Source organism: Pavona decussata, unplaced genomic scaffold (genome assembly GCF_977016875.1).
Source record: "Pavona decussata unplaced genomic scaffold, jaPavDecu1.1 SCAFFOLD_164, whole genome shotgun sequence".
Classification (NCBI taxonomy): Eukaryota; Metazoa; Cnidaria; class Anthozoa; order Scleractinia; family Agariciidae; genus Pavona; species Pavona decussata.
The window spans coordinates 560,681-577,872 of record NW_028145575.1 but is presented as its reverse complement, the minus strand read 5'-3'; the positions used below and the strand labels follow the sequence as shown (position 1 = coordinate 577,872).

General features: G+C 39.2%; 1 protein-coding gene across 1 annotated transcript in view; it reads right to left on the bottom strand.

Annotated features, from left to right (window-relative positions):
- Positions 1-992: 992 nt before the first annotated feature.
- The window catches only part of LOC146464360 (schlafen family member 11-like), a 74,423-nt gene continuing 58,223 nt past the window's right edge, over positions 993-17,192 (bottom strand). Inside the window, exons 5-7 of the mRNA XM_085129825.1 lie at positions 10,274-10,369; positions 4,431-5,172; positions 993-3,160 (exon numbers count right to left, since the gene is read on the bottom strand). Of these exons, the coding sequence (XP_084985951.1) occupies positions 2,317-3,160; positions 4,431-5,172; positions 10,274-10,369 (1,682 nt within the window). The 3' untranslated portion in view covers positions 993-2,316. The remainder of the gene's footprint in view (positions 3,161-4,430; positions 5,173-10,273; positions 10,370-17,192) is intronic.

The window sequence follows — 17,192 nt, the reverse complement described above, 5'->3', positions numbered from 1 at the left end:
TCATTATTTATCGGGGGCTTGGGTGAGAAAATGGGGACATGACATTTTTGCCAGTGGAGGGGGCCTAGTGGCAAAGCCTCAAACAAAGAAGCAAAATATACTAGTTTGTCAGTAGATGGTATAAACGTCTCTGGTTATTGACCTGATTGGTTAACGAATTCGAGATGCTATTGGTCGTTTGTCTGTAAGTCGTGATGTTATTCGCTGTGAAGACTTAACAAAAAAAACAAAAAAAAAAAAAAAAAAAAACACAACAAAAAAAACAGCCCGAAAATGGTGCATTTTTATCCGTCTTGTTAAGTCAAAACTCCGCCGGTCTATTGTTAGTAAAATAAGTCGGTTTGTTTTTTATTTTATCAGTAAGTTGTTTGCAGGGTGCGGATCAGTGGCGTTTTTTCTATGTTAGTAAACCAGCTTTTCAGAGTGAGTCGTTGATTTGATATTACCATTTCTAGTCACTGGTATGTTTAAAATTCTGCCAGTCTCACCAAGGAATAAAAAGTGGCCTGGCAGTTGATCTTTTTGAAGAACAGTTTACAAGCTGTTCTCTGTCTGTGGCTTGGTTCGTTTCTGTCCTTAACGTTCGTCAATAGTTGACGCAAAGTAGTGATAGGTTTGTGAGCTACAAGGATGTTGTAGGGCTGTAGGATCCTTGCGATAGTTTCAGAAGTGTCGCTGATGTAAGTTATAGTCGCAGTAGTGACAGGCGTCACGTCCTTGTTTGTAAAGTTAGGTTCAGTGTTCTTTGAAGTGCCGCGTCCAACAAAGTCCACTTTATAGTTGTTCTTGTTGAAACGTTGTCTAAGCACTTGATTTTGTCAGTTAAACTTGCACTGAGGTCAGTCACGAACCAGTCGCGCTCGTTTTGTCAAGGTCTTTATAGTTAGGCGTTGCTTCGTAAGAAGATGAGTGAGGTTGTAAGATGTTTAGTCGAGCATATCTGTCGAGTAGTTATTGTAACTTGATGAATGAAACTTGAAACACAACACTAGTTCCATGAAACCATCTTTGTCAGCTTGGCTTTTATTTACAGGAGGAAATAAGAAAAAAAAAAAAAGAAAGAAAAAAGAAAAGACGCTTCCCTTTTCTTGCAAGGTAGCCATGTTACCATACGCTATACAATAAAACCTCTGACATAACCTAAACTCCAGTTCACAAACGGTTATGTCATGCTACCGAGTCTTGTTTTCGGAACACAATAAGAATTTTCTATAGCGGGCGTGCTTTTGTTTATTTACAGAAATGAATGAATGATGATAATCTTTAGAATGAGGATGCCAACATCACTGCTTAAAAACTAGTGATTTACAGAAGGGTCCTCTTTAAAACTAAACCACTAACCTAAAAAATATAATCAAAATTACTACTACAAACGTTGAACACCTAAGATCTTACAATGCAAATAAATAACAAAACTATAAAAACTAGGGATCCACACTATAAAACTTGCCAAGACAATACTACGAAGGTGAATGATGCAATTTTGAAAAAGTTCGCTATTTAAAAGTTAACTAATGCATATAAAAGGTATGTTTCAAGGCAATACAAGTATATATATATATACATGTATATAAGTACTTCCTGCGAAGCCCAAGGCACCGATCGGGCTTTCCAAATATCGCTGTTGCAGTGGCTAAACATTGCTGCAACTCATGGAAACTACATACTCAGTTTTACATTTTATAAAAGAATTAACTTCAGCTAGAACCTTTAACTGAATCTTAGCTGTGTCCCAGTTATTAGCTGTATTTTAGTTTTATTTGAATGTATTTTGAACCTTTATTTTAGAGGACCCTCCTTGAAAACCACCGTCAGGTGATTGGAGGCCTCCTCTTAAAATATCGTTTTTATTGATTATTATTATTATTATAATTATTATTATCATTATTATTATTATTATTATTATTATTATTATTATTATTATTATTATTATTACTATTATTTATTTTGATATACACGAAATTCACTCCCAGAGGCATAAAATAAAAACAAAATACGATGAGTGCTTTGGGGTTGAGCTCAATCAAAATCAAGCCCAACAGCTCAATGTCGACAGCCTTCAGAGCACAGGTTTGTAACAAATTCTCCGATGAGAAAAGTTGCTAATTGAAGAGTAACTCAGTAGCAAGTCTGTTCAAAAGAAGCAATTTCCTACTAGTCTCTTACGTCGTGTGCACAGGTTGCAGATCGGTAGATGGACAATGGACGTACAGTCCCCAAACGCTAGTATTGCACAGATATTTCAGCATCACACTGAATGAAGCAAACTATTCAAATTGATTTGAATAGTTAACAGAGTTTTCTCTTCTTTTTTACTCATTCTTCTTCGAGTTCAATCAATCTCACCATTCCTCGTGTCACTGCACAGTACATGGATGCAGTTTGGTTACACTTTAACGCCTTCTTAAGCGATGCCTTCATGTCAACAAGGATCACCACCGGTCGATCCAAACCACTATATTTGCGAAAGGATGTCACAACAACTTCTGGTAAATGATCATCCACCGCATCGACGATCTTTTCAAGATTCATTTCTCTCTCAAACGAATCATAAGGAATACTTCCTTCTTTGTCGAAAAGGATGACTAGCTCCCCTTTGCTGTATCCTTCACGAAAGAGGGATTGAAGCACTTTTTTCAACTCTTTGAGCTGATTACCTCTTGAGTACTTCCGATGATCTACTTTTAAACCCTCAAAGTCGTGCCCTATTTCTAGTTCACAGGCAGCATTCTCGTTGAGATAAGTTTTCGCATAATTAAAAATGCTTGTTGAATTTCTGATAACTTTTTTTAAGCGAAATGATGGAATCTGTTCGCTTACCCTAGGAATGCCAGATGGAAAATAGTGGTTCACCTGCTCATTGTCAATGAAAATCCACAAATAACCAGGTTTTTGACTTGCTGAGCCTGACCCTATCAGAGACTGAGACTCTAGCTCTGATGCTGACCCCCTCTGTGACTCAGACTCCGGCGTTGAGGAAAAGCCAGAGTCATGTTCGGGATCACTGCAGCTCTGTCTCACAAGGCGTCTCGCTTTCTGAAGCCAGTCTCCATTCTCCATCCTAAAACTTTGCACCTCATCCAGTACGACATGTTTTACCTTAGGAAACTCCCACATCATGAACGTCTTTCTACAGACGCACTGGCAGACTTCAGCTCTCCTAATAAAAACAAGACAAACGCCGCAGGATTGTAATTAACCTTGTTCTATCGAAATTATATTATAATGACATTCTTTATCACTCGCTAACGGAATATTTAACAGCACGTCTTCATAGAGTACAAAAGGCAGCTGCAAGCTCTGTCAATGGTAAGTATGCAACAACGCTTGATATCTTGAACTAGTGAATTGGTTACCGGTGACTGAACAGCGCGAATGGCATATTCTTAAAAGTACACACAGGAGTCTATACAGCTCAGACTGGCCAAATCATTTGAGACTAGATGCTTACGAAAGTAATCGAAACTTACGCTTCAGCAAGGGTATGCAGCTTCAAAGATCAATGATCGCCAATACGTTTCAAGATGAAGCTGCTAATTTATTCAATAACCTTCCCCTTTCTTTAAGAAACTGCATGGATCCAATTTTATTTTTTAAGGAGACGAAGAAATTGCTACAAGATAAAGTCAGGTCCAGACTATGATTGATTTTTTTTATTTAGCGTTTGGAACATATTTTGTTATTCGTTTTAACACAGCCTTTCTTAAGTTTGTCTTAGTTGTATTAACTTTAGTTAGATATTAACGGATGAATAGCTACTTTGTGGAAATGCTGTTAATAAAGTCTATTATTATTATTATTATTATTATTATTATTATTATTATTATTGCAAGCCCGTTCGGCCTTCCTAATCAGCAGTGGGGGTGGACCGCCAAAATATAGATTTAAAATTTGAAAAAATGAAAAAAAAAAAAAAAAGATTTTGTGCAAATCGTATTTTTTTCGTATTTCTTTGGGTGATGTGCTGTGTAGATTCAGGAGAGAAACAAAATTGTGCATGTTGATCCGTGAAGTTGTCAACTGTTGAGTTACACGACGGCCGGTCAAACGTGACGTGTTTTTGAGACAGAACGCACGAGCACGTGTTGGGTATGAGACGATGGATAGCCAGCGACGCGCGTAGCGCCGAGTAGGCTATAATTATCTCGTATCCAACACGCGCTAGATTGCTAGATCATGCTGATTTCGCTTTGCAATAACAACCAGAATACAACGTCACTGTTCGCTATTTCTCGGGGAATGGTATAATGGCTCACATACCATGCCCACTAAGCCAATCAAATCCCTGGAATTGCATTACACAATTATTCAGTTTTTAATAGTTCTTCTTAGCGTTGTAATAACACAAAACTATACCGATATGCAAATGCTTGTACTTCCGTTCAATAAACAACTAAATAAACACAAGTAAAATAAACTGAAAGCCTTACCTTATTCGTTCTCTCATTCCTTGGTTTTCGCAAACATAGAGAATTTTCTCCTTTTCCAAGTTCCGGTCACGGCGGCGAAGCTCTGTCATGAACTCAACTGCTACGATACTTTTGCCTGTTCCTGCTCCTCCTTGAACCCAAAACTCTCGACGTTCGGTGATCTTCTGCTTTACTAACAAAAACTGGTCATGCGTCAAAAGATGTAAAAAACTAACTCCCATCTTTGTTGACAGCACTGATGGAATACTTGCGAATACAATGACCAATGCATTCAGGATGTTGTTGAACTTTCCGCGGTTGAATCCAATGGCATAGCTTGCAGGGTAACGACCGTCATCGATGGGTGGATGCACATCAACCCTTGATTTTGCACTGCAGGGAACCACTTGGCAGCTGACATAGAACTTCTCCTTGCAGTCTCCTCTCAACGCCAGCTTTACCTTCAAGGCTTGAGCAGCTGCACGGCTATAATCAGGGAACTGGCCATGGTCTTCAGCATCACTCCTGTAGAGTGTAAATAGGTGTAGACCTATGTCCCTGCTGATCAACAACAGGTCACAAATGACACCCTTGGCAGCCGGTGGAATATCACTATCCAAACTGGCAAGTAAGGAGTGGCACCCCATCAATATCCCTCGTCTGCGGGAAGTCGAACACATTGCTTGTATTTGCTTTATAACTGCCTCTGCCTCTGGAACAGCCGATTCAAACCCCTTCGGAGTCACAGGAAATGATTCATCAGCTAAAATCATAAAATGAGAATAGATTAGAACCAGTCCATGTTGAATTCAAATCGGACGCCATTTTGCTGCAGAATAGCCGTGTCCCAGTAGCCTGCAGAACAGGCGTTATTGTTCTCTGATCACTCTGCAGTGAAACGAGAACAAATCATTTTCACTCTAGAAACCATGAAACGCAGACAAGAATCAGGAATAGGCATCTCGTTTATTGATAGCTAGAACACGGGCAAAATACATGAATAAACATACTACAAACAACAGCCAACGAAGACGTCGGCTAACAATAATGTCAATAATGTACAATCTGGTAATTACCTTTCTAAAAGATTAAATATAATAACAAAAAAGATAACAAATACAAGAAAATTTACAGAACGGTAGCGAGAGATGCCGTCAAGTGACCTTGAATCTGCAAAGAACACCTTATATACCTGATAACAAATAATCACCTACACTGTCAAAAATAACTCATGCGACAAATACCAACACATCCGTATGCAAAGCACGAAGCAACGTGCATTCCTTAACGTGTGAAAATACATTTTTTTTTAGGCGAGCGGAGGCAAGCACGAGGCTAGCGCAGAGCGCGAGTCACGCACGACGGGAGGGGCCTGGAATGTTATGAGAAACTCAAGGTCAAACCTACAATCCTGGCCAATATTTTCCGGGAGAGATACGAAAATAGCGTTTGTAGTGCCGGTACATTTGTGTTTGGCCAGGATTGTAGGTACGAGTACTAAAATTTGCCTGAGCGGGGGAATCCACGTGAAACCTTTGGCTCGCAACAAACTACACACACCCTCTCCCGGCTAAGTTGTACACTTATTGTGTAATTTTGGTATTTCACGCGTGTCCGACTGTCAATCAATCTCCTAATCAAACAACAAATGATTACATAAATGGTCCAGTCCTCAAAACCCTCCACTGTGTATGTTCCTGGGATATACATGTTTCACTCCTTGGACTGGGCATGGACACTAAACAAACTAATATCTAACAAGAACGACAAACTAGAACTGAATCAATCAGCAAGTGTTCATTGTCCAGCAAATGACTTCAATGTTAAATCGAATATCAATTATCCGGCAAGTTAGCAATATCTTTTTGAAAGGAACTCAGATGAACTCCAAATGGTAAAGACGCTGCACTGGCTGCTCGACGTCACCTTTGCTCATCCGGAGTTTGGCAGCTTTGACATCCCATCTTACAGCACCGTCGACGTCAAGTCGGTGAAACTTACCAGTTTCAACTAGTTTCGGCTTTTGGATTCGTCTCCTATGATGACGACATCCCCAATACTAGGAAGAACTTTGTTTGCCTCGTGGTTGGCGGTGAAGTTCTCAAAGACTTCTAACATATTCCGAGGTCCATCATTTTCACATAACTTCCTTGCACCTGAGGAGGAGTTTGGCACGTTTTCTCAAATCTTTCACTGATGTCCTCACAGTTCGGTTAGCTAGTTTGGATGGGAGTAGCATTGAGTTTGACATCAGCACATACCCGGTCAGTTGAATTTTACTCAATGATCTTCAAGGTGTCGGTTGTTAAGGGCTACTTCCACATCGAGTAGTATTTCCTCCAACTCTGGCCATGAGAAGGTTCCATTTCCAATTGCCTTGAAGAAGGCGTTCTTGAAGAGCCCAATAAGACGTTGAAATTGTCCTTCCAAACATAAAGCAAGACTTAGGATAAACTGCCATCTGATAGTGAGGCCAGCCAAGTACTCGAGGAATTGTTCGGCTTGCTGTACTTTCTGTAGTCATGTTTCTGCCCTAAGACAGATCTTATAAGAGCGCAATAAATCTTAACCAGATCTACAAGGACTCCGGATGTCTTAAAGAGCCCAATAGTTCATATGTATATTCCATGCTAAAGTCATAGCTGAAGTATACTCCAAGGGTCTCACAGCCGCTTACTCGTTTAATTACAGTGCCCATTAACTGTACCTCATTAATGGCGAAAGGCAGGTATTGTAGGAAATTTACAATGAGCTCCCGGCACTTGTTAGTATTAAGACACATGCCATGCTCCGCAGCTTTGCGATGCATATTAAATAGCTCGGTGAGCATCTCGGAATGACTTCATCAGCAGTGGTGTCGTCCACATACTTGACTCTGTATGGCCATTTGCTCACCAACCTATTCACTCAGACTGCAAACAACAGAGGCCCGAGCTTCAAGAAACGGGTGCAGATACCAAGTCACTTATTTTAACCGTTTAAGGCAGGGAGGCCTTTTTACTGCTATCACTTGACACGGTTCCGATCCTTCCATTCAAGCTTCCAAGCCTGATAGTGGTGATTCATAAACACTGCCTTGGAATCTCTTTTATCCATAACAGTGTCCGCGCGACTTTTGTACCAGGTGTTATACCTGGGGTACCCAGGATTGCTTGTGCATCTTTGCCCTAATAAGTTCGACTCCTCCCTGCAGGGTTGACAGGTGGGCCTGGACGACCAGGTTCTTGATGAACTGCCGGTCATCCAGCAGGGCTCATTCTCGTGCTTCATTTGTCCACCACAGCTGTTGATTCTCTACTTTTTCAGTACTAATTGGTCCACTTTTTTCTTTTTTCACTTCAATTGTCGCTTGCAAATGAACAACCACACCCATGCTCCAGTACGCAGAACTCTTGGTTATGGGTGGCTGCTATGCACACGTTCAAGAACATCCTAGCTAGGAAGGGCCACTGAAAAGAATTCCCCGCTTCACTTTGGGTTCAGCCATGGTCCAAAGTAAAAGTTCTAGGATGATATCGAGTGGCCACTTTGATGGACCACTCAACCAGGATGGGGCTTGTTTCTAGATTGGATTGTTCACAGCATATCCTCCTCGGCGTATGGGTGCCATTTGACTTAACTGTGTTATTGAATCTTGTGTACATGGTTAGTAACATAATAATAATAATAATAATAATAATAATAATAATAATAATAATAATAATAATAATAATAATAATAATAATAATAATAATAATAATAATAATAATATATTTTTTTAATAATAAAGCTCTTTCTGATTCCAAAAACAAACGTTTCAAATAACAACTGAAAAAGACAAATGTACATGATAAAACCTTATGGAGAATCTATGAAAATTAAATATAGTTTAGAAGATATGTATTAATGGAACAGCGTTTAAAACGTTCAGTTAAATTCTGTGGGAGTATATAGGTATGACCTCTTTTCCTAAGTGGCCTAGCTCTAGCTAGCTTTACTGGGTGGTAAGAGGTCTGCCAACGGGCTTTCGGTGGAGCTGGTGATGCCTTTCCATAACTTCCTGTCTGAGGTTTCCAAAAGGCATGCTACAGGTACAATCTTTCCCTAAGGAACTATGAAAAAGCCAATTTAGGTAGTCTTAAATATAACCATACTTCTTGCACACTCTTAATATGTGCATAGCTTTCCTGCTTTACTAAGACGATTATCGAACTGCTGGTCCCAGTTTGTGGGATCACAAAGACATTAGACCCCAAAAAGCATATTGGCGGTAGCCCCCTTGTCCTTTGTTCCAGGAGACCGCTCAGGTTGAATCAAGCCAGCAGTGGACTGTACTAAGGGCGCCTGCTCGTTGGTGACCAGATTCACTGCGATATGACCTGCAATCAACTCTAATCTTGGTATTGTGATGTTTGTGATTTTGCACAGATGAGTTGCTGGGCGACTCCTTGGGATTGCTGTACCACCGTGTAAACTACCGCTCCAACTCCTTTGGCAGTGGCGTCAATGAATGACTGCAATGTGAGGTGCAAGGTAGTTTCTTGATATGGGGGGACTGCTCGAGGGACCGTGACATTTTTGGTTAGCGTGGTAATTCATTTTTCTATCGTTTCAGCAAATTGCTCTGGGAGTTTGGCGCCCAATGGATTTTTCTATCACAAATATCACGGTAAAACTGTTTTCCCAGGCGACTCCTAGGGGATCATACATTGCTCGATAGGACAAGACTCCTCTCTTTATCTTCTCACTCTGGTTACTCTTGAGCGCCATGTTGATGGTAACTTGTTCTCTTTCCCAAAGCACACCTAGCAGTTTACATTCTTATGGTCTTGTACCTCCAAGTTGTTGGTTAGCACCTGCCATCTCTTTCTCACTGGACGGTGAATTACTCTCTGCTTCTAACACAGGGGCATTGGAGTGCCATTTGTTAATGGTCAAGGTTGCATCATTAAAGACTACTGTTAGAGTAGATTTCTTTGGATCAGTTATTTGCGCAGTCTCGCCATCAGTCATCTCCATCATGTATTCGTATACCTCCCATGCATCACGGTTGACGAATCCATTTAACAATAAAATACAAAAAAAATTCATTTCACAGGAAAGGTGAACAGGTCATTCCGGAGAGGGCTTAAGTGAAACAAGAGACAGCAGTCTTGACACTTTTTGAGGGACTCCAATGGAAATGCAAGCACGGTACACTTGGATGGCTTGTGGTCCTTCCAAAGACAATAAACACACTTGCCTTTCTCTGCTGTGTCTGGAACACACAGTTAAACAGCACAAGTCTTGGTGGGCAAAAACTCAAAGGTTTGTTTTTGTAAGTACTTTCTCCAATCAAATGAATTAATAGCTTATCCAAATTTATCAGATTGTAAAGAAATATTTTGGCGAAAATACTCATTACACAATAATGCACCAAAGTTTGTCAGGATTTGTGACATTCGAAATTGCTTTCTTGTGGTGTCCCAACATGTTAAACGCGTTGAAAAATATCCCATTGTTAATGTTTACAACAGATTTTCTCAGGAAGCAATGGTTAATCAGAAAAACCTGACACACTTAGTTAGCTTGTTATCTCCAAACTATTACAGTCCAGTTTGTTGGGCTGTCTGCAGTAATGCGAGGACTGATAATTCAGTCAAAGTACACATTGTTAGCTTTTCGTTTCAGGGCTTGCTCTCGCCTACCAAAGCAAAAACGTTTAAAAGCAGAGTTATTTTAGATTCTACAGTTTATTAGATTGACAGTAATATATAGCTTTCTTGGGTTTCTCATGGCGCGCATACATCCGGGTTATTGGGTTGTTCCCAACCTTTGCGGATATAACCTTAAAAGCAAGACAGCATGTAATACTTAAACAAAAGACTAAGTACTTATTTCGTCACCTGGAAAGAAAGCCTCTCTGATTTCCTTGACGGCATTCTTTACCATTAACAGAGGTGTACCTGAGAGGTCCATCCTTTTCAAACTTCCCAGCAATTCTGCAAAGTAAAGGAGTGTGATCTAAATACTTGGCTGGCACAGAAACATTCATCCGCTTGTGTCAAACGTTTAAACCCTGAACGTTACGATCAATATTTTGACAAAACACAAAGGCCTTTTACATCACATTGTGGAGACAGGGTGCCAAGTGGTTTTGATGTCAAATTTCATAGAATTATAGGACATTTCATTTCCAAAATTACGACAATTTTAAGAAAAGCTCTGAGAATATTGGACGCAAAAAAGTTAAATTTCTCTTCACTCCTCATAAATTTATTCCACAAATTTGCAATGTTATTAGGCGGTGCCACACAAGCAAAAACATGTACAAACTTCATACAGGAAAAGACCGAAAACTGCAGTTCACACTTGGCAACCTGAATAGCCAATAGAAATCCGGTATTTTAGATCCACCCAGTGGGAAGAAAACTACAAGCAAAAACTTATGCCAAACAGAATGCCTTGACATTCTCGTAAAAAGAACAACTAAAATCAAGTCATTCCAAACAACTGATGAGATCCAAGGAGCGGAGAAAAGAGCGAAGTGATGACAAAAACACAACCATTTTAACTAAAGAGGACTTAGACCCTCAATTTCATGCATTGCATAGCTCTCGAAGAAGCGTAAGTGCTAAAGAAAGGATTAAAAAAGACAAATAGCTGTGATAAGTGACGCAGGCAAACGAAATAGAACGCCTCTAAGGGCACACAAGCGACAGTTGCCCACAAAAACAAGACGAGGTCAAAAAAAACAGGCGATAAACACAGAACTCAAGACCCAGAAATAACCCTCGAGATCATGATACAAAGTATGAAACAGTTAAAGCACATGGCTTTATTGAATGACTGCCACGCAAATCCTCCAAATCATCATGTTAACCTCAGAAGCTTAATTGGATTTGGGTTTTAGATAAAAACCAATTTAAAGAAAAACAAGAAGGAACCCTCAAGCCCTTTTATTGGACTCAATCTCAGGACAATAGACAACTGTGCCTTGGAAGTCTTGTGGGATGACGCGCTTTGGTAATTTTAAGCTGGTTACAAAGAAATCCTGTAGATAACTCAGGCGCGTAGGAGGGGTGGTTCGAGGGGTTCGAACGAACCCCCTTTGAAGATCAATAATGGCGGAAGAAAAACTTTTAAATAAAGTTCCTGTGGTCGAAATACATCAACCAAAGTAAAATAGAGATATAAACCCGTTCTTAAGGCCTTATATCTTATCCTCAGTAAAAAATAAAAATTGCATGTGATCCCGACGACTTCCCCAACCTGTACATGCTCCTGAAAATTGCTGCCACCCTTCCAGTCAGCACTTGTGAATGTGAACGTTCCATGAGCACAATGAGGAGGTTGAAAAACTACATGAGGTGTACCATGGGAGAGAGTAGGCTGTCCGCCCTGGTTCTATTGCATATCAAATATGATTTGCCTGTCAATCTTGACGAGATAGTCAATTTGTTCGAAGGCCTACACCCGAGAATGATGCAGATTACCAGCTTGGTGTATGACTATCAGCATATCGGATAGCTATCAGAACTGACTTGACAGGGCGCGGAATGTACATTGGACTTTCTTGTTTAAGTTGAAACAATTATGTCGTCGAAATTATGTATATAGCTTAAAAAACTGCTGTAAAACAAAGTAGTGATTTGCCTAAAATGGGTCTCAAAATGCAGGAAATGAGGTTTTTTTTCAAAAATTTCCGGGCGAGCATGCCCCCGGACCCCCCTAGCAAGAGCGCCTCCGGCTCTCAGCAAGATTTGAGGCTCAACGAACACCTTAGCTACGCGCCTGATAACTTTATATTAACTACAGCGGGAAGACACTTCAATGGCGTCCAGTTGTTTTGGTACAGCGTTGGGTATAAATAAGTGATTATCTCTCTTTCTAAAACTGAGTTCCGGTGAAAAATTTTCTTAGCAGGTGCTGTGTTTCATGTTAGTATGAAGGGTAAACTAAACTCAAATATTCGAGAAGACGTCAATTTGAAAACATACCGAATCAACTAAACGGACATGACCAGAAATGACTTTGATTGGCCAAAATTTCCGAGTTCCGGATTCATGCTATATTAGAAACAATTGTTTAGCGGAGAATCATCCCAACTTTGTCGAGGAAGCTATCTCCAAACTCTTGGTTGCTAATTACATTCAGCAGCATTCGGAGCCACCTTATTGCGTGAATCCCTTGTCTGTTGCAGAGGGCAAAAAATTAAGGCTGGTCATTGATCTCAGACACATTAACCCTTCCCTTTTCAAGCATTCGTTCAAGTACGAGGATTTGCATTGTCTTTCCAAAGTCTTTGAGCAAAATTGCTGGGTTTTCATCTGGGATCTCGAGTCAGTGTACTATCACGTGAATATTTAAAGCGGGCATCAGAAATTCTTGAAGTCTGCCTCGCCCTTCAGTAGTAGGGTTTGCTAATGGTAGGAATCCCTTGTCTGTTGCAGAAGGCAAAACGCTAAGGCTGCTTATTGACCTCAGACACGTTAGCCCTTCCCTTTTCAAGCATTCGTTTAAGTACGAGGATTTGCATTGTCTTTCCTACGTTTCTGAGAAAAATTACTAGTTTTCCTCCCAGTCAGGATACCATCACGTGGATATTTACAGCGAGCATCAGAAATTGTTGGGGCTTGCCTGACCCTTCAATGGTAGGGTTCGCTTTTCTCACTTTCCAGGTCCTTCCTTTCGGATTGAGTTCTGCTTGGTTTTTTTTTTATGAAATTGTTAAGTCCTTTAGTAAAGCGATGGCGCTCGATGAGCCATTGTGACACATTCATTATGCTTCACCTGGTTGTGTAGTTTGTGGCTGTTTGATGGTAACAACAACAATAATAATAATGCTGCTGCTGCTGCTGCTGCTACTACTACTACTACTACTACTACTACTACTACTACTATTACTGATAATAATAATAATAATAATAATAATAATAATAATAATAATAATAATAATAATAATAATAATAATAATAATAATAATAATAATTAAGGATTTGGTAAACCATTTGACAATAAAAATCTGCGATAAAATATTGTAAAACATGGCACGACATTTCGACGTTTCCAGAACGTCATTATCAAGTGAAAGTAAAATAATGAAATCGAGTATATATAGTGATGAGATGAATAAATTGAGAGTTAAACAAAGAGTTTGACTCTAATGGAGTCGCTCTGGGTGTTTAAATTGGGTCTTATTGTTCTTATGTACAACATTTCATAAACAAGACAATCCCATTTCCTGTTACACTTTTTGAGCATTCTAAATTGACTCTCATTGAGTAGGCCAATGTTCCCATGGCCGGGCATCTCTCAGATGGCGACCAATGGCAGAGTATCGATGATCAGCAATGCGTTGAAACCAACAAGACCTAAGGCTTAAAGAGATCAAGCCATGCATCGTAAATCAGCATAGCGTTGTGTGAGAGACAGCCATGTGCGAGGAAGTGATGGCAGAGCTGAAGTCAATGAGAGGTGATTTAAAAAATCAAATTTCGGCTCTTAGTGAAAATTTAAAGGATTTCCAGCGAAATACCAATGCAAGGCTTGAGAAAATAGAGAGTGTCATATCCAAATTAGATGAAATCGATGTTCTGACGACCAAACAAAAAGATTTAGAAAAAGATGTCGAGGGCGTGAAAGCATGTGTCGACGCTATGAACGCCACTGTCAGCGAAATGGACAACAGCCTTTGTGGAGGATACACAGAACTACAGAAAAAATTGGAGCATTTGGAACGTTATTCTCGCGATTATAATATTCGTGTTATTGGCGTTGATGACGAAAATGGCGAAGATTGTATGGCAATTGTTTTAAACTACGTAAGTCTACTGGGTCTCGAAGATGCTACTGGGGAAGTGGAGAATGCACATCGTTCAGGAAGAAAACGGGAAGACAAACCACGTCATATTATTGCCAAACTATACAGCAGGCCTTTCAAGAGAACGCTGCTTCAGGTGCCAAGAGTGTTAACGGAAAAGAAGCTTTAAACGGGGTAAGATTCGTGGAAGATTTTATACCTAGTGACTTTTCAACTAGAAAGAAAGCTCTCCCACTCATGCAGAAAGCCTTTGAAGAAGGAAAGAGAGTCCTTTTTACCAAAGGAAAACTCTTTGTGGACGGAAATGTTGTTCCTGTAGTGTAGAATTGAATACAGAAAGTAATAAATAATTATTTCTCAAAGCAGAGTGCGGCAAAGAAAAGCGCGATGATTCCATGCTGCCCAAACAGCTTTTGCAATGTTGCACAGGCGCAAGATTTGCAAATAATTTTTTTCTCAGTGAATTTCTTTATTTACGCTACAGTTTTAATAATAATTTTGTACAAACCGTATGATTTATTTACCTCAAACATATCCAGCAACAGTGGTTTCCTTTTGAATATTTCAATTACAATTGCTAATTTCGTGTGGCTGCTAAACTACAGGTATATTTTGAAAGGTCCATCTCCTGCTAGAATTAATTGCTTCCTTTTTCTTTCCCCTCACAACATTTGTATTAATAACAAAATATGAAAGGTAAATTCATTTCTCTAAATACGAAGGGCATCAGCAACACACGTAAAGACGGATAATATTAATCTTGGCTCAGAAAACAATAAGCTGGTGTTATTTTTCTTCAGGAGATGCATTCCATTGCGGGGTGTGAGGTTTCGTGGAAAAAGCAGTGGGGCGCTTCATTATTTTGTTCTCATGGGGTCAACAATGCTCAGGGGGTTGCGATTTTAATCCGGAATAATTTTGATTGTATAGTTGAAGAAACGGTTATTGACACAAACGGGAGATTTATTATTCTCAACGTACTTCTCAACGGGGAACAAGCACTGCTTGTTAATGTATATGGTCCGAATTGGGATAGCGAATTGGTTGCGTTTTATCATTCAGTTTTAGAAACTATCGTGAAGAATGAGTTTGACGAGATTGACAATATTATTGTTGGAGGCGATTTCAACTGTCCCCTAAATCCAGTTCTTGACAAAAGAGGCGGAATTCTTATTCCAAGACAATCTGTTATTAATGCAATAGAACAGCTACAATTAGAACTAGATTTACATGATATTTGGCAAAGTAAAAACCCTACAACGCGCAGCTTTACCTGGAGTCACTCACAACCTTTGATTTTCTCTTGGCTCGATTTTTGGCTTATCTCAAATTCTTTATCAGATAATGTATCCAAATGAATGCAGATATAATCCCATCAATTAAAACTGATCACTCATGCATAATATTAGAACTTCAAGATGTTGATGCAGAAGTAAAGGGTCCTTGTATATGGAAACTAAACTGCTCCTTGCTGAGCGACAAACGATATGTTGATGAAATAAATCACATGATGCCTATATGGCTTCAGGAAGGAAGGGAAGACCTTACTGATCTGCGCTCAGTGTGGGACTGGGTAAAATATAATATAAAGAAATACTCTAGGAAATATGCCATAAATAAAAGCAAACAAAGTAAGGCGGAAGAGGAGTTAGTAAACAAAGCGTTTCATGACGCACGTTTAATTTTTCAAAATAATCCTTCTCAAGCAAAGTTAGTAAATTTAAACTCATTGAAGGAACGTATAGATAAATCATATCAGAAAAAAGTTGAAGGTATAATAGTAAGATCCCGTGCACGATGGCATGAACATGGGGAAAAGAATTCCAAGTACTTCTTCAATCTAGAGAAACGAAATCCGGTCAAGAAACATATAAGAAAACTTCGTATGAGTGGTGTTATTATAACTGATCCATTTGAAATATTGGAAGCAGAAAAGACTTTTTTATGAAAATCTTTATAAATCCAGACATAAGCAGTGTGAACAACAAAACGGACCTTCCTTTTGCTATGAAAACTTGCAAACACCAACGCTTTCAAATGAATCTAGGCAACTTGGTGAAGGTACAATTAGTCTGAAAGAATGCACCAAGGTGCTACACTCCTTTCCTTTAAATAAAGTTCCTGGAAATGATGGGCTACCTGTAGAATTTTACAGAACATTTTGGAATTAAGTTGGAAACATCTTGGTGGATTCTCTCAATGAGTCATTTGTAAAAGGGGAAATGAGCTCATCGCAAAAACAGGCAGTTATACTTATTACGCTTATTGAGAAAAAGGATCAAGATCGTTGTGACCTGAAAAATTGGACGCCAATTTCAGTACTCAACATTGATGCAAAGATAGCTTCGAAAGCTATTGCTGAAAGAATGAAGCGACTACTGCCAAATTTGATACATGAAAATCAATCTGGTTCAGATATTCCGGGTAGACGTATCAACGAAAATATTCGTTCCGTTCTGGATATATTAGATTACACGAAAGATAAAAACTTGCAAGGTCTTTCGGTATTTATCGATTTTGAAAAAGCATTCGACAGTTTGGAATGGGACTTTCTAATTAAGGACGGTGCCTACTATTGTTACTACGCATACGTTCTGCGCATCTCGAGATACTCGGGTTTCCTATGGGTAGTGCTCACTAATACGGGGATATTTTTGCGCAGTTTAAAACTATGCGGAAAAAGCAGAACTTAGCAAGTGCTCATGGTATCCAAAAAGAAAATTTGGGGTAACCATGCATTTTTCAGAGATAATTAAGCTTCTATTTAGGAAAAACTTATTTATTTATTTATTTATAAACATTATTTAAACAGAAATTCCAATTCAGCGTAGCTGGTTTAAATGGAGATCTGTATAAAATAATAAGAATAAATAATCAAATATAGAAATGAAAGCAAAAGTCATTCAAAGAGTTCATGAATGTGAGAAATTAACTAAGGTGATTTAGATGTTTCTTAACTCTCAGTTTAAAACTAGTGAGAGACTGATCATGACTTAAGTTAC